Consider the following 26,878-nt stretch of genomic DNA (forward strand, 5'->3'; position numbering starts at 1 on the left):
AAATCAAAATGGCTAAGCAGGTATAAGAAATGAGGCACAGATTCAGTAGTGTTGCATCAAGAATGAACGAGTAATGACCACTGGTAATTTGAATAAAACTCAACTAGTTTTATGGTAAGGTCAAATAAAAATCAGTGTGTGTGTATATATATATATATATATATACACACATACACACACATACACACACATTTGTATATAAATGTATACATGTAGTAATAAATAAACTTGATTTAAAGTGTACAGATCAAAAAAATTATTCTTATATAACTGAATTAAACTAGATTAAACTAGAATTAGACATACTTTAGCTGTATATAGTTTGTAAATTATCATTCATTTAAATAATCACTTCTATACCATGGTCTGTTTTTCCCCCAGAAACAGATTTATCTATTAATAATCAGTAGAGAGATGGTGCCATCAGGAACTTTCAGTGATGAAAGGAAAGCATTAAAAATTAATCTCCACATATCCCCCCTCCCCCACCAAGCAGCAAATATATTACCCATAATCTATAATTCAATATGTCATACTTTGTGCTTACAGAAAATTTACTCATAAATAATTCTCCAACAAACTCACTTTCCAAAGCATTGTGATTGGTCCAACTCACTAAGCATTACATGTAATAGGAATTTTTGAGGAATACCTCAAAAAATATGTTTCATGAAGCATTCAGGGTAGAGTTACAGATGATGTAAAATTATGCATTGGAATTGTGCCCTGTTGAAGTCAATGGGAGCTAATTTCTAAAACCAAGTATTTTACAAAAACATCCTAAAATTTAAAGCTACTCTGAATGCTCTGTAAAATATGTTTTTAGAGGTAGCACGAGTTCATGAGCTCTCCTCAAGCGCAGACGCACAGGTCGGGGTCGACAGCTGCTCGTAGGTGGGGAGGCTGAGGTCGCGGACGAGTGTGTGGCCGCTGCCTCTCCGGCCTGCCCCTGCCTCGCCCCCCTCACTCTCCCGCAGCAGTAGGTGGTTCAGGGATTCTGCGATGTGAGTGAGACTCCTGTCCATGTGCGTGATCTGAGTGAAGGACAAGGTGCAGCCTGAGTGCATATCTTCACAGAGCATCCCATAATGCCATAGCTGGAAATGCCACAACAACAGTACTGCTTAGAGCATCAGGTTGCTCTACAGAAGTACACCTTTTTTGGATGACACATGGTAAAATGATGCAGAAGTTGGGAAAACTGAATTGAAGCAATGAAAATAAGGCTTTTAAGAAACCATGTCCCATCAAAAGCAGCTGTGCTCTTGGGTAATTAGTTAATATTAATTAATATTAATTAATATATTTTTGATCAGAACTGTGTGTGCCATAACTGCAGAACAGAAAGTGAATGACAATGCCATTTGTGGTATTATAACTGGCTATTTTTGTTACCTATCTCAGAACTTCCATTGAGCAACTATTCTGTTGACATTCCAAGCTCATATCATACCAAAGTTGAAGGAAACCAGACTGTTAATTCTCTTAGGAATTTACAGCGCAATACGTCAAGACCTTTAAATATTTTTAAGGTTTACCACAACATACTTTCCTTTAAAATTCCCTTGCAAAAGCTTAGGTACTATCTTGTTTAGGAAACTGTGGATGAAGTACATGCTAAGATTATCTTTTTGTTCTGTATTAATCTGTTCACTCCAGACACAAAACAGCCATACGTTTATAATATCTGTTTGGAGGCATTTGGACATATACTGCTGTGGGGTTGAGGGTCACTCCACATTAAGTGGTCTTTGGAGCCATGTCTGTCTACACCCCATTACAACTCATCAGACGAGTGTCTCTGACCAACAGCAACGTTTATACCATGATAGCATTAAGGCACACACTCACAAACACGTTTGCGAACACACACGGCCATGCAGCACATGGCATGAGACCAGACATGTAAACATATGCAAGCTCTCCCACGCAGTCATACATATACAAATATACACTCCCTGACCACATAGAGACATGAAGCAGCCCAAGTGATTGGGAATGGGACTCAGAGCTGTCTGCCATGACCGGGTACAGCTGAGACCACTTAGTGTCGATACCTGACATGCTTTAAGTCTGCCACCCTAAATCATAATTATGTCTCTTCATAAGGGCTCATGTAGTCAACCATGTTAAACTTAAATTCATTAAACATACTGACTAGAATGTCAAATAAATTATTTCTTTATAGTGAGTTAAAGCTTTTTTTATTTTACAAATGATCTTAAATTATCTTATTTACTTTTTAAAAATCTGTGTCAGTTATGTAGTGTAATATATTCTCTAACATAAATTCCCACATATGGAGTGGCGGCTGTCACAGTGGGTGGCATGAAAGAATACAGCGAGTATGTCAGCCAAATGCTTCAGGCGGCTGTTTGACAAAAAAAAAATTCAGCTATTTGTTCCTGTTTATGTCAGACACTGTCTGCTTCCTGTTTACCAGTGAATTATGGGAAGAAGAGCGACGGTTCATGGGGCAGGGCATCCTGTCATCACTGGATGCTGTCATCACAGTTTCCCTGGCAACTAAACATGCTCCACCAGTCAAAGCAGAGACAGAAAAGTAGTACAAACAAATAGTCCCATTCTAGTGAAAGAAGAAAGTCCTTTTTGTGTGGCTATCAGACGTTTTGCAACTTTCGTGACATTAAAAGACAATAAATTACCATGTTAGGGTAAAACATTGCCAACCTAATGACACTGCAGGTGTTGTTTTAGCTAAAACTATGCTAGCTATAAAAAACCTAGTCATAAATGGTTGAAGAAAATTCTTACATTCTTCTATTTAAAACATAGCTTTTGACAGAATATCTTGGTTTTTGACAGAATATCACAGATGTCTTTTTATATACAATAAGGAAACTTTTTTTTGATTGGCTGGACCAAGAGACAGATACAGTGATACCTACATGACTAAAGATATATATAAGATATGTGAAAGAGTGAGAGAGAAAGAGTGAAAGTGAGTGTGTGTGTCAGAGAGAGACAGAGAGAGAGAGGAGAGAGGTGTGGTAAGAGAGAGGGCGGGTGAGAGATGTTAGGAACGGAAGAGGAGGGACAGAGGGAGGGAGAGAGGGAGATGTATGTCAGTAAGTGTGTGTGTGTGTGTGTTCCCCTGAGTTCATGTCTGGGATGAAAAGTGTTTGTAAAGGGATTTAGGGCCAGTGTGGCACGTGAACAGGAGCAGAGTGAGTGCTTGTAAAGCTCCTGAGTCCATGTCTGTCAGTCAGACTAAGAGGCTACTCATTACACACAAACACACACACACACACACACACACACGTGCGCACGCGCGCGCCAACATTCACACAGACACATACACACACAAAAGTTCCCTTCAGACACTAAAGACCCTTATCAGTAGACATCACTCAGAAAAATACTCAAAAAAAGATAAAAGTGGCATTTGAATGATGGGAGAGTTTAATATGGCCCCATGTTTGAGTGTGTTGATTGAATCCCACACTCAAAGAGTAATCAGTATCTATAGCTTTTAATAACAAACCTGAGTATTTGGAAGGCTTGGTCATACTTCGTAGATGTGGGAATGAGTTTTTCCTTATGGGTTAGTGAATTAACAATTCTACTGATTCATCAGTAACATCTGAGGAATGTGAAGTGCTGTCTAGAGGCATTTTTATGGGGAGACAGCTGAGGTATTTTAAGGATCTGAAACTGTGAGGTCCTCATATAAGTTTAACAACAATGTGCTACATCTCATTCCTGCTAAGTTTATCTGATCTCTAATCTGAACAGAAAAATTCAAGGTCTTACCTTCTCCTCCATTCTGTTGAGTCTGGAGCCAATTGTATTCATTCCTTTGTCTTTAGCTCTTTCTGCAGAAAACAAAACCGCACCAAATTAATGGCAAACAAGAAACAGACACTGAAAGATGCCATTATGGAAAGTATCTTACAAAACTTAATCGGTTGTTGTTTTTATTTGAAAAAGATGAGGGACAGCATAAGTTAGACTTTGCCAGCCATACCTGAACTTGTCTGGAACAAGGAAATTTTTCCCAAGGACTGATCCAGTCTAGGGAAGTCAGAGAAAGAGTGATCATACATTCCCCAGAAATCCCACAAGGGGCTGGTGTACAAGAATTGGGAGAACAGGGACTGTCTTCTGTTTTTAAAGCCACAAAACCAGCAGAGCTATAGGAAACATTAATTCCCACATAGCTAAGCTTCCTCGGTGCCCCACCTCCTCTGCAGTTCCTTGATGCGCACCATGAGGTTGAGATGGCCTTGGGAGTACTGCTCAATCACGTCCCTCACGTCGTATGGCTTGCGGGCTTGCTGCAAGCACGCAAGCACAGTTAGCGCTCCGCATCTACTCGCCCCTCCTTACCTCGCGGCGCAGGCTTAGCGAGTGACAGAAGCAACCTGACGGGGCAATGCAGAAATGCTTCGCACCGCTGGGAGTTAATTGTTAATTCACTGAGGCACATGAGTGGTTGGATAAGAGAGGTGTGGGCAATTAAATCTCGTGAAACATTCGTGAACTTTCATCACTCAACATTCATCCAGCCCCGAGATCAAAGGCTCCTATGGTAGGAAACCACACCAGTCAGCACCAAACATTCACATTGATCAAACACACTGTTTCTTTGCTGTTGGACCTGATTAGGCCTGTGCTCTGACACCCGTAGCTGTTTGAATTTTATTTGCAGTCCCAGAGTAACATGTGGAGAATGTTTGTTATAGGCCTTCGGTCGCTTAAACAACACCCCCCTCCACCCCCCAAAAAAAGGGCAAACATTCACACCTCTGTGGTGGGGCGAAACCAATTTGGACGATTCAGAGGAGAGTAAATCTGCTCAAAGGAGAGCAAATACCAGCATGAGCTCAGACAACGCAATGCCGGCATTTGCCGCACAGCTATGATTGTGTGTTTGGCGTCACAGGAGTGTGTGAGAGGAGGATGGGGGAGGGGGGAGGGACGCATAAGTGTGGTGAGTGAAGGCAAATGAAAGGACACAGTGAGAGGAAGGACAAAGAGAGAAAGCACAGCAGACGACAGTGACCAGTGTCAAGTGTCTGACGCAAGGGGGGTGGGGGGTGGGGGGCTATGTGAGGGTACTCTTGACTTCAACAGAGATGTGTGTGTGTGTGCATTATGTGTGTGTGTGTGTGTATGTGTGTTTGTGTAGGTGTGTGGGTCATTGGATGTGTATGTAGCCAGGACTGACACACTGCGTTGTGTTGACTGTGCCAGCCAAACCAAAGAGCTTGGGCAGAAGCCCAATTCTCACTATGTTCAGCTTGAGTTCAACCCTGTGATAGGCACCGAGAGACATTAAGCTCCTCGTGAAGACCTAATTGCAGTAGGTAATTGCTCATATTAAAGTGATAAGCAATCTGCTCCTAACACTGCCTTTCCAAAATTCCACAATAAAAAAACAAAAACAAAAAACAGCTCACTTCAGAAGGCCCTATACAGTAGCAATTGTGAGGTTGTGGTAATTGCAGGTTTCAGAAAAGGTGGGACGTCAAAAGGTCAAAAGGTCTTACCTGGAACCTTTTTTTGGCCACAAAGTACCGCATTCTCTGGATCACCCGGATGGCTGCTCGGTGGGACTCGCGCAGCCTGCAGTGTCCAAGGGCGTGGCATAGAGGTTTCCATGGGGACAAACAAAAGAAAGCAAGAATGACATAAGTGAGACACAAGAAAGCCATTTTAAACCAGATGCTCAACACAGTTTATCTTAGAATACATTGGGAAAGACAGAATAGAAACAGAAATGCTTGCTCAGCAGCTGCAGGGTGTGTTTGCAATCACGCCACACTAAACGCACGTCCGAGTCCTTTATGGCTTCCAGTATAGATGAAGAAGACAATAAGACTGTAAAATGCCACCGGTGGCATCATGAAATCAATGGGTTTCAGGACACTGACCGTGCTCCTGCTCTGAGCCACGCCACGCCATTTGCAAAACAATCTTATCTGTGTCGGGAAAGGCCCTCAGGTGAGTCTCGAAGCACTCCTTACAGATGGCTCTAATGCTGATGGCCAGGGGTCACAAGCAGTCAGGGAAGCTTGAGAGAAATGCGAGGCCCTCAACTAAGGAAACTCATACGTGTGCGTGTGTGTGTGTGTGTGAGCGTGCGCACGTGCATGTGCATTTGCCTGTTTGATTTCCTCTCTGCAGATAACCTATGAAGGTTATCTTTTGCAATGATGGAAAATTAGCATTTTGCCTTTTATCTTTGGGAACGGGCCCGGCCATGTGCTGATTCGTGAGTGCTGGCCTACATGTGGCGTGTGTGTGTGCCGCACTGCCATACTTACATTTGCATCTGGTGTGTGTCAGGCCAAGTCAGTTACAAGAGCCCTCCAAAGAAAGGCATTAGCATTAGACAGGCAGGGCCTTAGTGACTTAGTGAACAAGGCTGCCTAAGGGAGTCTGCTTCTTCTCTGGCAGGGCAAGCACAGGGGAAGAGACTACAACACACATGTCAAGCTCCAGGAAACTGCTGCTATATGGGTCACCATTCAGGACTTGAACCTGCAACCCTCTGGGCATCTGGCCAGTGCTAAGTTGTAATATTCCTTAGGCTGGAGCTAACTCTCATGGTGTGCTTATTAAGGAAAATGGCTTTATTATTAATTTGGATTTGCAATAAAAGCAAAGGGGGAATAGAGAAATAAACATGGTCAAATGAGATACACGTAAAATGCTAAACAACTCCAATAAGCAAACTGATTCCATTATGATACAAGCTTGAAGTGGATAACATAAAGAAGTCCTTGTTGATATGGCTGAATAACAAACTTACCTTAAAGGAAGCACAATTATTCAATAGCCCAAATGTTCTGCATTTCGCTGGAGTATACGACATACATTACATAGCTGAAGGAACTGTCATTTGGCTATTGAGTCTTCAGGTTGACTACATAAAGACGTTGAATGACAGTGACCCAGCTAACATGAAGACAATACAAACCCTGTCATCACTGTTGGGGTTACGGTTCTGACACTGAAAACCTTATGACGGCTGAAGCGCTTTGAAGAGTCCGTCTGAGGTTCAACCACCAGTGACAGGCACAAGATCGGACCTCAGCTTGTCATTCAAGCCAGTAGACAGTGAAGAGTGTGTATGTGTATGTGAGAGTGAGAAAGAGAAGAGAGAGAGACAGACTGGCATAGAGAGAAAGAGAGAATGAAATGGAGAAAGAGCGAGAGAGATAGCTGGATAGAGGGAGAGGAAGAGAGAGAGGGGGTTGATGGAACATGGGAACCAACCCATCTGTCCAGGAGACAGCGCCACTTCCTCTCCCCCGCCCTGGTTACCAGCATAGCAACGCTGGTCTCATGACCTCAGCAGGGTCACCATCTGCCTCTGGTATTGGCACAAAGCCGGGCTAATGGCAAACACTGGCAAGAACTTAGGCAAAGGGGAGAAATGGTTCCCCTGGGACCAACAGAGGGAGAGACAGACAGGCCAAGGGAAAGACGGAAAGAGAGAAACACGCAGAGAGAGAGGAAGAGAGAGACCAACACAGGATGAGTGTCCAGTAATGAGAGAGAGAAAGAATTCTCCCTGCAGTTGGTAACCACAGTATCTCCTGTATTCCCAGTCGCCTTTAACATTGACTGATAGCAACCAGATGTAAAAAGAGCAGAATATACACTTTTTAAAAAAAGGGGGTTGCAACTTCTGTGGAATAAAAAACAACAACTGACACACATGATGTACAGGATTCAAATGTACAACATAAGAACATAACAGAAGGCATCTAGAGTTATGACTGGCATCTTCTGGCATAACTCCAGCCAGATGGTAATAGCATCTAGCTAACCAAAAGTGCTTTTCAACACAGATACAGTCACGATGCAGACTTACAGAAAACTGGATCCACAGTTCTAATAAACAATCCAAGGGCATCAGGGGCAAAGTAAATTCACCTAAGAAGCCAAGAGGAGAAAAACATATGTGATGCAATGGCCGTGCAAGATCGAGATTTGCGTCTGATGGGCCAGTGTTTGACCAATGACCAGAGTTGCAATGGGCCACAATGTGCGTGTCTGTCCATGTGGAAATGAACGGATGTTGTGTTTGAGACAATGACGGGTGCAAGTGCACCAAGTGAAGATCAAAGTGGTGCAGCGTGGGACAGGAAATAGTCACAGCATTACCGCTATCAACACCCCACTCAGATGAGCCCACCTCCTCAGGCCAGCCGCTCCGAGCTCGGTCTGGCAGGGTGTGTTCAACAAAAACAGGGCCCTGCCCAGTTAGCAGTGGGCTCAGATTGGGCTTGAAAAGCCAACTAGTGGTGTGTAAAGACAGGAGAATGCTCTGCCAGGCACATGAGAACGTTGGAATGACGTCCATGAAATTCACCTGACCCTCAGAGACACAGACTCTAAGTACTTAATGATAATATTTCTTTTTTTTTTTTTTTTTTTGTTCTTCAGAGAGTACAAAATAATTTTTGAAAGTGTTGTTCATCTGACCATTTCCCCACTGGAGTGGAGCTTATCTGACTGTAATCTAAAGTAGATAAACAGGAAGGAAAACAATCCATTGCTGTAGTTTCTCTCTAATCTTATCATCAAGACAGAGAAACATTAAGCCTGAAACAGAGCTCAAAAAGCACACACACACACACACACACACACACACACACACACACACACACACACACACACACACACAGACACATATGCACTAATACACAAACAAACACAAGGACTTCAAAACACACAAAAATGTACAAACACACAGCTGTGTGGCAATAAAATGATGAAGAGGTGTGTCAGATGACACAGGAATGTGAATGAATGTGTTTCACAGTGTGTACCTGAAGCTACACACAGAGATCCCTCCTTCATCCACTTTCAAATACATGCAAAATACAAACACAGTCGTCACTGTGCAGTGGTAATGACAGACCCCCTCAGTACTTACATCATCGTTCTGAAATTTAAAATACACGCTGCCCGCCCTGAGCCAAAAATCCCCATGACTAAGCCAATGTCTAATAAAACTGTCCAGAAACGCTTTGTGTCCCTATCACGTGACACATAACAGCCACGGGTCTGTTACAACAGCCCCTCTCCCACACACACACACACACACACACACACACACACACACACACACACACACACACACACACACACACACACACACACACACACACAGCCCCACCCCCAGCTGAGTCGGAGTGCCCTCTTGTCCCCGTCTCCCCAGAGTCAAAAGTTGAAGCCCCTTTGTTTGGCTGTGTTGTGCCGTGGGCTCCATGAGTGCAGCATTGGGGCACTAAAATGCTGGAGGGGCTCAGGCGGCAGCTCTAAGAATAGCCCCCTGCCGCAGGGGGGGAACAACACACTGATTAGCTGCAGTGGGAGGGGAGACGGCTGGCTGAGCGGTCCAGCGCGGCAGCTCCCGACGGCGACGCCTCCCCTCTCAGCTCGGCGTGGATGCCTCGCTGCCAGCTCTTCCGTGAGCGCTCGGGCAGTCACAGAGCGGTAAGTGCTCGGCTGATAACCGCTGAGCAGGAGCTGGAAAGCAGCGCATCGTCAGGCGCTCAAGCCGTCGCAGGCCTTGGGACGTCACATAGACATGGACATGCACACGAACACACTCACGCATACACATACAAACTTTTACACACACACACACACACACACACACACACACACACACACACACACACACATCGGTCCCCATGGCCTCAGCTGTGAAAAGGTCTCTTTCATCCTGCGCATCAAAGGGCCGGGCTAGCACACAGAGTATTAAATATCCCGGTTAAGGCTGCGTCCTAGTGCGGAGAAGACATCCGTGACAGGCAGGCCTCTCTGGCTTATGGCGTGACCAAATGGCTCACAGTGCCAGACCTGCTTCCCTGCATCCTCCTGCGCGAGGGGGTGAGGGGGTGGCAGAGCGCGACCTGTCCCAGCATGTCCACACTCGTTGTCATACATGCCTGTTATAGGCAGGGTCTCAATGTGTGCTGACACTAACAGGAGCCAACATGGCAAATAAGCAGAACAGACACCTTTAGGTCAACCATGATTACAGCACCATTACTGAGCTGGGCACGTATGGACTTTTGCAATTTTTGGCAGGCTGAAAGGTTTTTTGCGACAGTCTAGGGTGCTTTACTGTCCCGATAGTACAGGGTGATTCCTCCTAGCTCCTTCTTTCTCTTTATATTTTCTTTCTTCTTTTTCTCTTGCTTTCTTTCTATTCATTCTCTTCATCAATTTATTTTCTTTCCCTCTTTCCCTTTTCTGTCTCCCTCCAACTTTCTTCTAGTCCAAGTTTCTTTCTCTCCCTCTCTCGTCTTCCCACTCTGTCTCAATCTCTCTCCCACCCTTTTCTCTCCCTCCATCCCTATCTGTGTCTCAGTCTCCCTTCCTCTGCCTCTCTCCCCTCAGCTGACTCTCACTCCATGTCCCTTGTTAGCTCTGACACACTGTAACGAAACGCAATTACTGTTAAAGAGGGAAGAAAGGAAGGCCGTGACAGCCCAGATAAAGAGGCTTGTGCTGGCAAGCCGCGCTGAAGAGGCATTAGTGAGCCAACGATCCTGTCCTATTCAGCATGCCTAACACACTCCTACACACACACACACACACACACACACACACACACACACACACACACACACACACATACATACATACACACTTACATGCATGCATGCAATCAAAAGCACACACACAAACCTAGAAAGTATATTGAGTCAGTTCTAATGGGTACCTCTAGAGTATGCATGCCTTTTCTGTAACATTTACTGTAAATCTCAGCAGTAGCAATAATACATTGCTATTCTTCATTATCATTCTTCAACAGTTTCTTCATCCTTTTTATATGATAAATGCCATGAAAGGCACACAATGGTAATATTTTTATAATGTTGTAAGTCTAGCACTATAAAATGCATTTCTTAATGATATGGACAGTAATGTGGATTTTGTAACAATGTCAGCCACACACTGCATTATTGTTAAAAAACAAACGAATAAATAAACAATTAAAGAATTTTTAAAAATCCATGAACACTGTTTTACAACATGGTGAAATTTCTGAACACCACAAGTCTCACCAGAGCCAGAGGTGATTGTTTCTTATGATAAGAGCGTTTCTAACAAAGCTACCATTGCAGCCTTAGTCCAGGAGCCCCGTACGGTGGAGCTGCTTGTCAATCAGGCTATTGTTGGCGTGTGTGGAGCAGCAGACAATGGCCCTTTGTCTCTGGGCTAGAGTGGACGACCGGGCCCTGCCTCGGCCACAAGAAGCCCTTCTCTGTTTGCTGAGAATAAATCAATCTTTTCAGCCTTTGGTAAACCACACACCCCCACTACCACAAAGCAGGAGAAGCACATCTGAGCAGGCAGCCACTCACTCTATCACACACTCACTCACTCACTCTATCACACTCTCACTCACTCATTCTATCACACACTCACTCCCTCACTCACTCTATCACACACTTACTCTCTCACTCTATCACACACTCACTCACTCACACGCTCACTCACTCCCTCACTCACTCGCTCGCTCGCTCACTCATTCACCATGCACCTGCTTCAGCTGTGATTCCATAGCCTTTCACCTTGGCTGTTCCGGCAGCCTGGAGCTCTTTTTATTTTAAGGTCAGCACAGTGATGCGTAGCACTTTACAACATAAATATCAGGTGAGGGAAACTTACCGTCACTTCAAAGTCTAAAAACTGCCCTTAGCATTATAACAGGGTTTCACATTAAACCATATCAAATCTAAATCTTTTATCACATCAGCTCTTTTTTGAACCCTAATATACTGAGGAATTTGATATACTGGCCAGTGGTATGTACTGATGAAAGTGTGTCTTATTGCCTGTAGTCACATGTGTGCGGGTGCGTGTGTAAGTGATGTTGCTATGGTATTGTTCTCTCCCCACCCCCCAGCGCAGCCAAACTGCTTCAGCTGCAGACACAGGCGTGGGGTGGGGGGTTGGCTTTGGGCCACTCCCTCCTCTTAAGTTAACAGGCCAAGGTCAAAGGTCAGCACAGGAGAAGGGTTCTGAGCAAATGCCCTGAGAAGAGAGGAGAGGAGAAAGGGAGGAGATCAGAGCAGAGGAGAGAAAGAGATGGAAGACTATTGCGCAAGAGAGAAGTATGACGTTTGCGTCTGCTATTTTTGCAGTTTTGAGTCACTTCCCAGTTCTGCTGCACATAAACAAATAAACACGCACTCATATCCACAATGAAAGAGAGAGAGAGAGAGAGAGGGAGAGAGAGAGAGAGTGAGAGAGAGAGAGAGAGAGAGGGAGAGAGAGAGGGAGAGGGAGAGAGAGAGAGAGAGGGAGAGAGAGAGAGAGAGAGAGAGAGAGAGAGAGAGAGAGAGAGAGAGAGAGAGAGAGAGAGAGAGAGAGAGAGAGAGAGAGAGAGAGAGAGAGAGAGAGAGAGAGAGAGAGAGAGAGGAAGAGAGAGAGAGAGAGGGAGAGAGAGAGAGAAAGGGAGGGCAAAAGAAAGGGAGAGAGAGAGAGCCAGCTGTTGCCATTGCATCTCAGTGTGAGATGAGCGAAAGCTCATTAAACTTCAAAGATCAAACAGAGGAAGGCAGTGACAAGAGAGCCTTTGTGGAGGATATGTAATATGTTCACTGAAGAAGGAGAGGTGGAACACAATCAGAGCTCAACCTAGGAGACAAAAACCCAATCCACTCCTTTAAACTAAAATACTAACGGCAAAAAAAAGTCATATTGGTTAATTCAGCTTTATGATAATGATATGGCATAGCTGTTGTAACATTAGCTTACAGGCTGATATAAATCCAGTCTAAATGGTTGTTTTGACATTCTGGAAATACTTTATATATTGTTGTCGGCACAGCAACAGCCACGTAGAATGTGCAGACAAAAACTCAGCCAGACTGCTTCTGATTCAAAACCAGATGCTTAGCATTGCAGACAAAAATGTCTTTTGACACTGGCGTCTCTTACAAAACAGAGTACTCATTATGAGGCACATAGGCATGACCATTAGACCAAGCACGTAGGATTATGTAAGTGTTATGTTGCCTGTGTTTACTGAAATGGAGGTCATGGGATACTGTTGCATCACACAAGAACCTCGTTCTAAGTAAGCAACAGAAACGTTGCTTTGCTATTTCACCTGGAGCACAGGGAACAATGCAGTAGCGTCTGAATGTGCCTCGATTCAGACAGACATGAGCAGCAAAGTACTGCTGGGAGCAACAACAAACATCTCCGCTGCCCTCTAGTGGTACACTATGAGCTACAGCAAAGTGGAGCAAAGAGGAGGTGACATTCTTGCAGTTCATTTACGACGACTCAACCAATGACTGAATCAATAAAACTGGTTGCCCCTGACACCGGACAGGCCGGCCTGGTAGCCTGGCCCACCATCATTGTCTCCGAAGGAGGCCAACGGCACGCAGCTCCCCGTGGGTGGAGAGCCGACTGCAAACCGAGCTTGTGCGATCTGGCCCGTTCCACATGCTACACGCCTAATGGAGCGCAGAGGTGCAGCTAATAGCCGGCTCACAGGCAAGCCACACCCACGGGCCCTCGCCATGGGAACCAGAGGGGCTCCGGAAATTTGCCTCATTTCCAGCAGTTTTGGCCACCAGCTGCTTTAGAAGAGGAGTGATAGTGTTCTGGCAGGATCATTTCGAATGGGGAGAAAGTGAAGGAGCTGTAATTGTTTTTGTAATTGATGGTGAAGATTAGCACGCTGCTGACAGCACTTACCCAGCATTTAGATTTAATTAGGTACCAAGTACAGATAATTGGTTATTAACTGCTGGTACTAAAACCAGGCTATTGTGCTCAAGCTTTAAGCCTAATGTGGCAATACTAGCCTGGAGATATAACTCCTACATATCGAACCCAGTTCCACACAGAGTGCTAGGAATGATCAAACCAGCCCTTTCTCCTTTCAGTTCAGTGTTGATGTTTCTTTCATGCTTGATGGACAGAGAAGTTCTCTTTCTGGGACACAAGCAATGTGGAACAGACCAGATGTGTTTGTGTGCATGCACGTGTGTGGTTGTGTGTGTGTGCGCGCGTGTGTGTGTGTTCATACTCACTGAGACACGTGAGTGACCGGTAGGAGAAGGCTATCCCTCTCTGCCTCAATTTCTAGGTCTTCTGCAAAGCTGCTGTTCCTCTGCAGTGGCTGAGGGGTCTGCACCTCTAAAACACCCATGCCCCTTTTCACTACAAACACATGCACATTCACCTTTACTTGTTGTTTTGAAAGTGTTTTAAAAGTGGCTATGCAGCTCTCTGCAAATTTGCTGGGCACAAAGAGGCACAGTGCATACATCAGATCTTCCATTAAGGAACCTCTCATGGGCAATTTATGTTTATAAATATCCCAATACAAGACTGCAGAGAGCCAAAATTGTCAGCCTGAACAATCATTTTTGGCTTAAGAGGATGCTAACACTGTTCATACATCAACACAAAGAAAGAGAGATGAGAAGCACACACGTCACATAGCCATTTGCACTCCCAACACAAAGATTCACAAACGGAGGAAAGTGTCACAACTAAGCCTTTTTTCCCTCTCCTTGTACGAAGTGCTGTCTCGGAGCCGGCGTGAACAGGCCTAAGAGCTGAGATAGGGTTACCTGGAGGAGGGGAGAAGTGGAGAGAAGATATAGAGGTCCAGGACCGCTGCCGTTCTACGAGGGGAGGGAGGAATATTCATTATCTGCTTGGCCTGACCTCTGTACCACATCTATTCACAGAGCTCAGGCCAATCGCAGATTTCATGCGCCTTATCACATCAGGCTGGACAAGTGTGTATGTGGACATTCCAGTATATATTAAAAAAAAAGCAATCCATGTGAAAAGAGACCCAGATGCACCCAGGCAGTGTTTGGTGACAGGAGGGCTGTGTTAAGAGCAGAGACATGCGGCAGTAGATTTGACCATCGGCTCACTGCATCGTTTCGGAGCGCTCGCTTGCACTGTGAATGGAAATGAACAGATTGGCGGCAAAAAGACAGCAGCGTTGTTAACGGAGCGATTCTGGTGATGAGGCCGGTGAAGCAGAAAATGAGGAAGCTGGCACTGCGAGAGCATGAGCTGAAGGCGGGGTTGGCAAAGGTGCAGAAGCTGCCAGTCCAGGAAGAGCCAGGGTTACTACCTGAGTGTTCAATACCAAACACTGTGTCCTGGGTGGGCTCTCCACTTTCGTCCAGCACCGAATCATAGGTGATGGCGGGGATGGTTGGGGAGGTCGCATCGCTGTCCCTCTCACTGGTCTTCATTTTTCTCCTCATCTTCACCTGGCAAAGCATGGGAAAAATGTCAACGTCCACCCTTGTACTGTTTATGTAAATGTCCATGATTCATCCTAATGCATCCACATCACAGCACTTGCATTAAATGCGTTATTTACGGTTTTCTTGGATTTTGGACTGGGTAGCATGGACTGGACTGCAGGTCTCTTTCGCACAAACATCTTATAGGTGACAGAGTCCGGGTTGTCTATGGCAAAACACCTCCAGGAGGTCTGAAACAGGGAAGGCGAAAGGTGGAGTCCTGCCAGAGAACTGCGCACACCTATGAAAGCAGAGGAAGCCTAGAGAAAGAAGGGTCGGTGAACTAGAGAGCCCTGACCTGAATGAGGCAGGCAGCAGCAGGGATTTGCCTGTTGAAATGTTTCTGCCTCTGTTTCTGCTGGACTTTGAGGGCAAAGCCTGATCCCAGGATGCCCTGCAGGAAACACGCATCTTTAGCACTGGCGTGGACTTCGGGTAGGGACAAGACACATGCTGTTGGTGCCCAAGTTAGCGTCCATGACTTACAGCGGGCAGGGCAAAGAAGGACATGGCAAAGACGGAGAAGCAGGAGCCGATGGTCTTCCCTATCCAGGTCTGAGGGACCTTATCCCCATAACCAATGGTGGTCACTGTCACCTAGAGCATGAAACACAAATAACATGGCAATGGCTTTGGCGAAACAAACCACAGATTTGGAGTTGATGCTCTACCACCGACCATGCAAGCTACCTACCACCCCCCACCAGAGAGCATCAGCATAGCTGGCGAACTCTGTGACCCCACTACTGTCCACCGCGTCCTTTTCTGCCAGGTACACAAAGTAGGAGCAGAAGATGAGGCCCAAGAATCCGATATAGAGTGTGGTGATCAGCTCCTGAAAGAACGCATTGGTTATAGGGGTGGAGCCAACAGACACAGCCTGAGGCCGACCGAGGAGCATCGTAGGTGGGGAATCGGGGAGGATTGCTTGCCTGCCGGTGGATGAAGACCACGGAGCCCAGCAGCCGCCAGGTGCCTCCCTGCCGGTCCACGTGCAGCATCCTGAGGATCTGCAGGAAGCGGATTCCTCTGGGCCAGAACAGGGGAGCAGCCGTGAGAACAGGCCCGGAGCAGGCTCAGGGAGAACAGAGACTGGACGCGCGTTTACCTGACAGCGGAGGTGGCGAAGACCTGGCCGTTCGAGCCCACCGACAGGACAATGACAGAGGCCACCACCACGATTAGGTCTGCGGCAGAACGATACAATGGCTAGAAACGTGGCAAGACACTGCAGAAAAGTGCCCCCATCACAAGCTGTTATCTCTATGAACAGTGGAAATGGTCTCACCAATAATTGAGATGGGCTTCCTAGCAAAGCGAAGCCTCCCCAGCCAGCCCACGTATTTACTGCGGCATCCAGCTGACCAGAGCCGCACCACGTACTCCACCCCAAAGAACACCACCAGCACTATTTCCTAGAAAGGAGACACACACACGCACACACACAGGTTTCCATCTTCGGTGTGCACAAAAGCTGTTTTTATGTAGCCCACTGTGGGGATCATTTATGGCATTCATTTAAATTGCACAGAATAATGTTAAAGTGTGACCATTAATTCCAGTAACTGCAGTCTCCTGCCGCAAACAGAAGTAAACAGTGCAGTTTAATTGTATGAAAAAAATAGTTTAAAAAAAACAGTGTTAATTTGTGGATGCACTGCAGAGGAATGGCATATTTGAAACCATTCCAAAAGGATTTTCGAGACAAGGGCCCATACAATTCTTCACCTAACTTCACATTGCCAATATGTAAAGGAGATTTTAAAAGATTTTTTTTTCTATTTCTTTTTTCCTCTCATTTTCAGAAGGATTATGTTGAATGAATTCTGTTACATAACAAATCAGCCCAGATTTAGATGTAGTGTTATCATGAATATAAAGGACCTCTCCGGATCGGCTGGGTTTAATAGAGCTATGCCACCATGCAGCCAGCAGAGCTGACAGGCGTCATGCAGCCACCCAGGGAGGCTGATTCACGGTCATGGCCAACAACAGCAGTTGCCCTCGTCTCCTTTAACAAAGAGAGGCTCAGAGTCGGCCAAGCTCGGCCCCACTGAGAGCGGCGAGGAAGCGCACAATGTATGAGTTATGAAGCCAGAAGTCCTCCATCCCACACGCAGTCTGGATGGCTGGGCTCAGGCAGAGCTGGGGGGTGGGGCAGGGGGAGGCAGCAGGGGTGAGATGGGCCAAACAGCCTGGGAAAGGGGACAAGACTCCTGGCACACAGGCACAAGGTTTGTCCAAATCTCCCCCTGGAGCAGAGTAAAACGGAGTGGAAGGGCCCTGGCCCGTTGCACTAGGTGGGGGGCGAGGGGTAAAACACAGTGGATTGGAGGTGAGGTGGATCTGACACACAGATAGACAAGCTCTGCCTGAGCTGGAGTCACAAGCTACTGGACCTGAAATGTCCCTATTTCTCAGGGAAACTTTTTCCCTCCTATCTTTCAGGGCAACACATATGAATCTCTAAAAGTATACCGATGATGACTGATAAAGTAGCATATAATAGTAATCAGCGAAATGCCTTCTCATTTAATAAATATTTTTTTGCAAATTGATGAATGGAATAATTTAGTTTTCACACGTCTTTCTACTCTACATCCAGACAAGAGCTGCTCTTGCCCAGATAAAAGCAAACATCAAAGAATAACTGATTAAAGCATACCTATCCCATGGCCGTCTTTGGCCCTCCCTTTTAGTGTTCTGAGCTTGGTATCTAATTAAATCTAGGCTAGTGACCACACTGACCAGCTGTCACATACATGGTCTGGGTGGATGGCCACTGGGTGCCCGGGGCCACGACAGGAGCTCCTGGGGACACAGAGGAAACGGGAGCCCAGAGGCAGGGGCCTCTCTCGTTACCATGGTGATAGGATTTCCCCATCCAAAATCCAGCCCGAATGCAGTCACCACGGCGAGCAGAGGAAGGGGTCACCGTGGCAACACAGGGAGGAGAGTGAGGGCCAGCTGACCTTCTGGCAGCTATCTTATGAGGTTACATTGTGTGTTCATGAAACAAAAATAACTTCCACCCAACTGATTGGCGTGACCACAGCAGAAATTCAGTAGTAATGATGCAGCAAGAAACCGACATGTTATGTTTCACACTGTGATGCTTTCACGAACATAATGTATTTAAAATGAACTAGATTTAAAGACAGTGGACTTCACACTGTCTAAATGCTGTATTTTAAATGTAAGTGAGCAAACACACATGGTCATTTGTTGCATATTACAGGAAAGAATACACGCGCGCGCACACCAAACCTGCAGTTATGGTGACCAATGTTAATATTAAACTTGCAAAACACTCACAATAGGATTAAAACATATTTTAATGTTAAAAGCCAGCATGCCATTCCACAAAAGCAACCTTTAAAGTAAAAATAAAGGAAAATATGGATAATGCCCTTTATTATTGCACATCATCATTCTTTCAGACAAAAGAAAGCATGCCCCTCCAAAGGGGGGTGGTGGTGTGAGTGGTTGGGTGAAGACCTTTATCAGTGAGGTGAAAGATGTCAAAGTAGTTTCGATGATTTCTAACACCATCTGTAAGGTGGAATATTCAAAAGTGCTTAGGAAGTCCTATCACTTCGTAATGGCTAATGTCCCGAAGTCATATAAACAACCCCTGCTTGCAAACAAATTGCCATTTTGTTCATAGGAGGACATATTTTGGAAAGGCAAAGGGTCCTGGGTAATGTTTAGTTACTCTTTGTTCCTTGAATCACTAACAAGGTCAACTAACTGGCTATAAGTCCTCTTTGGTTCGGAGTGAAACATTACAACAGGTAGAGGCCAAAACAAAACAACCCATACTCACGGCTATTCATGGATGTTTTAAGAAGCAAATATTTTATCATCATTATTGAATCCTTAGATGGTTTACAATAGTATAGCCACCTTTTAGGAGAGTCTTCGAAGAGAAAGCTTTCACTGACAAAGAGAAGGTTTCCTGTGTGGTGTCTAAATGAAGGGTTTTATCGGCAGAAGGCGTTATCGCAGTAGGTCCTGTACTTCGTGTTGCGGTTAACACCTTGTGGCACTACTACTGCTGCTTGAGCACCAGAGCACAGAATGCGTCGATGACTCCTCACACCTCGTTAGCATAAGAGGGTGCTACGATGGCATCCCACTGAGCTCACTCTGGGGAAACAGGCATTTACCCATGCGACTTCGCAGCCCAGCGTCGTGTCAAAAGGCCCGTAAGTGCTGGATTTAGATACAGGGGGACGTCCTGCGTGACTTCCTGAGGGAGCCCACGCTTACTCTCTGTGTGGCGAGTCTAGAAAGGCGTCACGTTTGAGCCACTGAACACCTCGCAGTTGATGAGGGACGTTATGCCTGACAAACGTGCAGTAGCACTCCTGTCAGGAGAACAATGACGTGCTAAGCTGGACTCACGAGCCTGGTGGCAGCTCTCTCTGTTTGCATCTGTAGCTAACACGGCCCGAATGCTGCCAATTAACAGAAGTGTGGAGAAGCCTGATATGAAATACTAATTAATGTGTGAACTTAATTCAGTCATTTATAGGATCAACTGCAAAATATGCAAAAGTGTTACATCATTTGATTTCAGTACGTTACCAATAAAAATATATAAATATATTATTTATAAGGAAAGAGATTACAGAGAGACATAGAGGTACAATACTTTTGCTTGCACAGCTGATAAAGGACCTCTGTTCTACCTCTATAAATATGTAGGTAGTAAAAATGTCATTCTAGTGGAAATGTAATTTCCAGACATGTATGTATACATATTTCTACATGCTTATATATTTATATATGTAATGTGTGTTTCTGATCATTGCACCATCTGATCATGGAGCAGTCCGTGTGAGTGGAGCTACTGCCACAAGCAGCACAGTGCAGGCTTTCTGCCTTTGTTCCCCCCCAACAGCTGTGAGGCGAACACAGAGGGCCAGGCCTCATTAAAACCTGGAGCGCTGGGGGTGGAGAGTGTGTTGGTGGTGGTGGTGTTGATGGTGGTGGGGTGGAGGCTGGGGATTCAATGCTTGCAGATCGACTTCCTGTGAAAAACACTCTCGTCCATAATGTGGGGCCTATACTCGGTAATGAGCACCGTTAAACTGGGTGTCTGCCGTTTGACGACAGGGATCTCCCCCTACACGGAAGCAAGAACACCTGTTACAGGCTTGGCTAAGCTCGGGGCCTCTTAAATGGCAAGTGTTGGCCTAGCTAACCCACCAGGCTCTTTCTCTATGTCAAGCTCCTAAGGTGTCCCCTCCGACATGGACTTGTAAAGCCTGGCATCCCCTCATGAACGCAACGCATTGCTTTAATCCCATTAGCTAGCACCCAGGCTGACCTCTAACCTCTAGCACCCAGGCACCACAAGATAATCTCTACCCTTTGCTCTGCCCTTTTCTTAGCCAGCCTTGTCTGATTGAGTCTCTCCTCTCTCCATTTGTCTCAGCCCCACAGATGATAAAAGGGGAGCTTCATATAAAAACAACAGGCGTGTTATTGTGAGAAGGACAGCCGCTAACCTTAACATATGGCACTGAGGCACAGGGGCATACAAGTAAAGCCACTGTCTAGCGTTTATTATTGATCATCCCCACATCTGATATTGTCTCTCACGGGGTAAGCAACTTAATTACCAAACAGGCTGTTGTGAGAATATTGATCAGATTGAATTCTCTGATACATTAATTAAGCTGAGTAAGAAATCAATTGTCTGACAAATGGATAGGTAATGTGAGGTGGGATCATGGAACAAAAATGATTAAAAAACAAACAAACACTTGGACAAAGTAGTATTAGGCTTCCTGGCACAGCAAAATATTTGAAAAAAACTGGCCTGCCTTTCAAATAATTATGTATTGTAATTAATAGCATAAGAGATGATGATCTTTTACTGAATAATAATTCGCTTTTAATTACTGCTCCGTGTGGGCTACTCTTTAAAACAATGCCGATGTATTACATGTATGGCACTGACGCCACCTGCTGGTTAGAAATGCGTCATTGCGGCAACTCTGACCGGTTACACAAATAATAGATTACTCATTAGGTAAAATCTAACTATATAAAAAGTTAAAATGATTTTATCAAACGTGTAATAAAACACAACAGGAATGTGATTTATGAAACTTACCACCCAGAAAAGTGTTTCTTGGGCCAGAGCCTGATACTGATCAATAGTAGACAGCACACTGAGGATCAGGCAAGATAGTACAATCAGAAACCTGCGGAAGGATATATTACATTAATCTATTTAATCGCCACAATAATAAAACATTTTTTGTTTTGGTTCAAAAATAGTTGAAGGCTCTATAGAGCAAACAGAAAATGTAATTGTATGTACACAGCCAATACTACTGAAGTGTTCATTTCAAGCACAGCTTTGACAAAACCTGTGAGCTACTGTTACTCACCATCACCACCTAGTGGAATAAAGGTGCAATAGAAACTGTTTTCAGTCATTCATATTCTAACTGCAACCAAAGGGGGTGGGGGTGGCGGGAACCAACCTTGGGACCGGGCTCCAGTCCACCACAGGGAGCGCGCGCACACACGCACGCACACACACCTGGCCAATTTGGAAAAGCCAATTGACCTAAAATGCACTGCACGCCTTTGGAATGTACTCGTGTACCGGAATACCTGGCAACCCACGCAGGCACAGTGAAAGCGGCACACTCCACACAGGCAGCGGCCGAGCTGAGAGGCGAATCTACGTTAGCAGTGCTGCACCACCGTGCTGTCACATGTAAACAGTTGCACGTAAAAATGGTCTCGTGATAAGGAAGAGGTCGGTGAAGTCAAAATGATGGCGTATCTGGACTAAAAAAAATCCCCATGATCAAATGTATGTGACGTATGCACATTAAAGCCCGCTGCCAGCTGGATGTTGTCTAGGGCAGGGACTTCCTCCTGGAAATGACCTGCCATCAGACTGAAATAAAACCTCAGTCCTTCGTTCACCTTAATACGAACTGCAAGTATTAAAAGCCAAGTGCTTCATAGTTGAGACATGAACATATTATTTGTACCATATGAATCAGTGTAAAAATAATAATTGTAATAATAATTGTATTATTTCTTGGGCCATTAACTACTCATCAAAAAGGACACTATATTATTATTTGCTAAGTGTGTGTGTGCGTGTGTAAACTGTCATTCTAAGCAGTGAAAGTGAATGATTTTGGAGCTTATCTGCTGGGCTGAGAGTAAAGTCCAGGTGTGTTTGAAAACCCAGGGTTTGACGTTAAACACATCACTGTGTCATTCTCCTACAAGGTCGTCTGCACTGCTGCATGGCTCGACCAACACAACCACCACTGTAACTCCTCAATACTTGAGATAAAATTGTTTTCTTTTTGAGAGATAAGGGTGTTTTACCTAATGCCGCCATGCCAGTAATCTGACAGGGACACGGACTGCAAACCCCACACTTTTTTTCCTGCATTAGGCTGCAAAGCAATCTTTGTATGTTAAAATCCTGATTTTTAGAACATATATGATTAACTGTTCCAGACTCTAAATCCATGAGGAATACAAGCACTCCTTAAGAAAAGGCTTGAAAAAATGTTTAGAAAACATTGTACAAGTTGCATCCAAATTATCATATAATAATCTTCGGGACCATGTTTTGACATGGTTTGATCAAATCTGTTGAACCTCTAACTATGCCTTGTTATTAACTAGAAAATAACTGTCAGTTAAGTTGGTTGCCAGTTGCTACGTTCCTTTTTCAGCTGACAGCAAAGATCCTGAATCCTGAATTTTACACAACATATTGATGACAATGGCCACAACAATAAATAAAGAAAGAAAAAACAGCCAAACACCAGACAGCAAGCAGCACAGCTGCTGATATGACAAAGAGAGGGCAGCTGTCAACTGTCAGCACTGACACATAGGGAGGGGCCCGAGGTGTAGAGAAACAGCCTATGGAGAAATTGGTGGCTGTCAAACCTTGCAAAAAGCCTCCAACTCCATTAGAGCCATGGTTTCCATGGAGAACTTGTGCAGCTAAGTCATGACAGAGCACCTATCACTAGTAGGCCAATCATGAGATACTGCTATAACTAAAAAGCATAATGGAGAAAAATTGCTCTTATGAGGGAGGAGGTGATTAGTCAAGTCCGGTCATGGCAGTAAAAAAACCAAAAAAACCAAAAACAAAAACAAAAAAACAACAACACCAGACTGCTTATTGAAAATGGGAATGATGGGGAAGAAAAAGTGCATTAGAGTTGGAGAGATTCAGACACAAATAAATATAGAGTTAACTATGCAAGATAATGAGTTAAAGAAAAGTGTTGAGAGGTCTTGTTTGGAGCAGGAGGTGATCATTCACAGCCTTCTGTCGCAGCTTGCGGGCATGTGGGAGAGAGGGAAAAGCAACTATGTAATAACCTCACAGTTACATTCGCTTCTGACAAGGTCTTATGCCACATTCTGCACACCTAAAAAACTTTGATGTTTAATGACGGTGTGGTATTGGTGCCACTTTGTAATATAGACAAACTTTCCTTTTCCCACTGGCCGGTATGTCTGCATCATCTTGAAGCTACTCATCGCACATGTCTTTAATCACTCTTGGTTCACATGCCAATATAAGACAGTCCTTTATCGCACATTGTCATACAGATGATAATAAAGAATGTACTGGGCGCATTAACTAGACTTAAGCACACCTATAGGTCAGGGGAAGGCACGTACACACATGTCCACTCATCCACTCACACAGTGATGAGGACACACACACTCAGTCTCACACATGCACAAAACACACAAACATAGTTTGCTGTGTTGTGGTCGTGCTTTAATGATAAGCGCCTTTCATCCCCCATACAGCCCTGGCTTTGGTGCCTTTGGGGCAGTGATAACCAAGTGCACATTCTTGGCTAGCCTTGCCTGCCTCCCCCCACACTCCCTCACACAAGGGAAAGCACTGCACTTCAACCCTCAGTACAGTACAGCAACTTTCCCCCTACCAGCCAATGCTATGGCCATGTCTCTCTCTCCTTATCCTCTCACTTCATTTTTTAACAAGTCCTATTTTTTTTATTCTGCTCATGAAAGGATCACGACGCAGCGCAACTCTTGAGGGGTACTGAAAGGTTTTGAAGTATAACATATTTGAGCGGTTCACGCAGGCCCTAATTCATCGATCCACACGCCAGCACAACACACACAGTCTTTCCAGTTTTCCCAGCCACACTCAAGGAAAAGTCATCTTGCAACACTGCAAACCAACCCCCCCCCCCCCCCCGGGTGCATTATCTCTGATGGCTCTGCACAGCAGTCAGGTACGACGACCCTCACAAGGTCCCCTATCGTCTCTGCCCAACATCAGCGAACCGCAAGGTTAGTGGGTCTTGCGGGGCCACCGGGCTCTGCAGAGTGGATCCCCACCACCATCTCCACCAACACCACCTCTACCCCCTCACTAGCCAAGTTTAGCTGGCCATTATCACCTCCTCTCCTGCTAGAGACAGAGAACATGACAAGCAGCCGGTCCCTTCACGCCGGGAATTCCTCCACGCATGCTGTCCTCAACCAGCCTCACTTCAGACTCTGAAAACAAGACTCTTCACACCATGAGACCATGTGCCCTACACATTTAGGAATTGAAACTGCCAGCTGACACTAATCTAATGAACAGGTTGTGAAGTGCTTTGCATGTTTCTGTATTTGAACAGACAGTAGCTAGGTAGTTTATTAGTTAGAGCTATTGTTTTGGTTGTGGACTTAATCACCTACTGGACGTTATTTTTTTTTCTTTTATCGACACAAATATAGAAAGAGATACTCAGCAACATAATTTTGTTGCAGAAAATGTACATTTTGATATGTATATATTTGTGTAGCTGTACTTACACTGTAAAGTGATACACAAAGCATTTCCAACCCGATGGTCTTTCCAAAAAGTTATACACACGTCCTTGAAGATATGCTCGAGTCAGGACGGGACGGGTGTTACTGTAAATGGACATTCTGTGATTGTAACCAACACCGTACATGTGAGATGTTCGGCGCTGAGTAATAATTGTCGGCACGGTAAATTCGTCATTGCGCTTGTTACTGTCCACGGGTGCTGCGTTGCGAGGCAAAGACAAGTTCTTCTTACTGCTGGTCTTTGCCGGAGGGACATTGGTCTCTGACATCTCCAGTTCTGGCTGCGTTTTATCCCGACGTTCAGGAGCCGAAGACCCCGCGATATGCCAGGAGTTCGTCACATTCTGAGCTGGAGCTGTCATTGTGCCGGCTGGGAGAGATTTTCATCAGTGGGAGAGCACAAACTACTAGGAAACTTTCACTTCGCGGTCATTTGGCAGGTTGTATTCCCTTGCAACAGTGAGCTATGCTCCCTTTAAAACACTCGCATTAGCCAGATTTTGACTAACAACGCATTTTAATGCTCCGGTCAACATTTTAAACTTGAATGCTACCACATTTTACTCAACTCCTATAACCTAATGCTACCTGCACTGCTGTCAAGTCTGTGTAGGCTTCATCACAAGTGACCAGCGGTTGCGTGCTCAAACCGCTCTGCCCGTTGCCATAACCATTTCCGACGAGTGACGCGCCAGGAAGCGTAATCAGATTGAATTAGAGACAGACGATGTATTTGATTATATCTTCGCTGCATTTATATTCTCATAAAATCAATCGCCACTAACAAATCAGTGGATTGTACTAGAATATAATGTTAGCATTTCATAAAGTATAGCAGGCCTACAGGTAAACTCTCAAAGCAGGCCAAAACCTTTTTAAAATAAGATGTGTTAACTAGGTCTGTGTGGATGAACTTTTTATTTTTAAACCCAAAGCTATTTCAAGAAACATTATTGGACAAGAAGCATTACCCGTTGATGCTTTTTAAGTCACATTCACCTTAGTTTACACATTTACATTGGGTGTTCTGTGTCCTGGTCTGAAAATGTAATGACCTTGAATTCTCGCTGTTTCATCCTTGGTAATTAAGGGGGCATTGATTCACTGAGCAATTTTTTTTACTGAACTCATGAGGCACTAAAGTGGTGACAGGCCCTGTCGCTGGGCCCGTATTGCGACAGGGCGGATGGAGATGTAGACAGTGATTATCCGAGGCTGCCATCTAATACCTACGTAAAATTGGAAATATGAAGCCCAACTATTACTCTGTGTTTTCCTAAGGATTTTTCTGCAATGAAAAGAGGTTTTTTTGTTTTGTTTTGTTTTTTTTACAAGGAGTGCTTACGGACGTTCTGTGGCACATTCCGTCCTTAGCGTTTCATAAGTATGCGACTAACAACACTCGCTTTTAGAGTGAAGACGAGAGTGTCAGTCGGCATGCAGAAAAGAGACCAGGTTGTGCAGTCTGGTCACACACAAAAGCGCGCGCGCGCACACACCACACACACACACACACACACACACACACACACACACACACACACACATACATTCACACACACCACAAAAAAAGTGTAAGAAAAAACCGTGTGGTGCACAAGTATTTGCATTAAGAGAAGAATGGATTGGGGTACCAAGATTCTTTAATACTGCTGAAGAATGCACAAAGAGCAGATGTGAATATTTGGTTCCTTCGAGCTGCA

At 45.0% G+C, this 26,878-nt stretch overlaps 1 protein-coding gene across 1 annotated transcript; it reads right to left on the minus strand.

Moving 5' to 3' along the window:
• Positions 1-439: 439 nt before the first annotated feature.
• On the minus strand, positions 440-25,810 carry kcnq1.1 (potassium voltage-gated channel, KQT-like subfamily, member 1.1). The gene is made up of 17 exons (XM_027013794.2): positions 25,158-25,810; positions 21,424-21,514; positions 16,585-16,711; positions 16,405-16,483; positions 16,229-16,325; positions 15,991-16,131; positions 15,783-15,893; positions 15,595-15,690; positions 15,374-15,487; positions 15,119-15,260; positions 14,598-14,651; positions 14,052-14,181; positions 5,514-5,589; positions 4,204-4,298; positions 3,989-4,035; positions 3,775-3,836; positions 440-1,034 (listed from the first exon to the last, which is right to left on the minus strand). The coding sequence occupies exons 1-17, from the start codon at positions 25,535-25,537 to the stop codon at positions 840-842; spliced, it is 2,037 nt and encodes a 678-aa protein (XP_026869595.2). The 5' UTR covers positions 25,538-25,810; the 3' UTR covers positions 440-839.
• Positions 25,811-26,878: the final 1,068 nt, after the last annotated feature.

The sequence above is a fragment of the Electrophorus electricus genome, chromosome 21 (genome assembly GCF_013358815.1).
Source record: "Electrophorus electricus isolate fEleEle1 chromosome 21, fEleEle1.pri, whole genome shotgun sequence".
NCBI lineage: Eukaryota > Metazoa > Chordata > Actinopteri > Gymnotiformes > Gymnotidae > Electrophorus > Electrophorus electricus.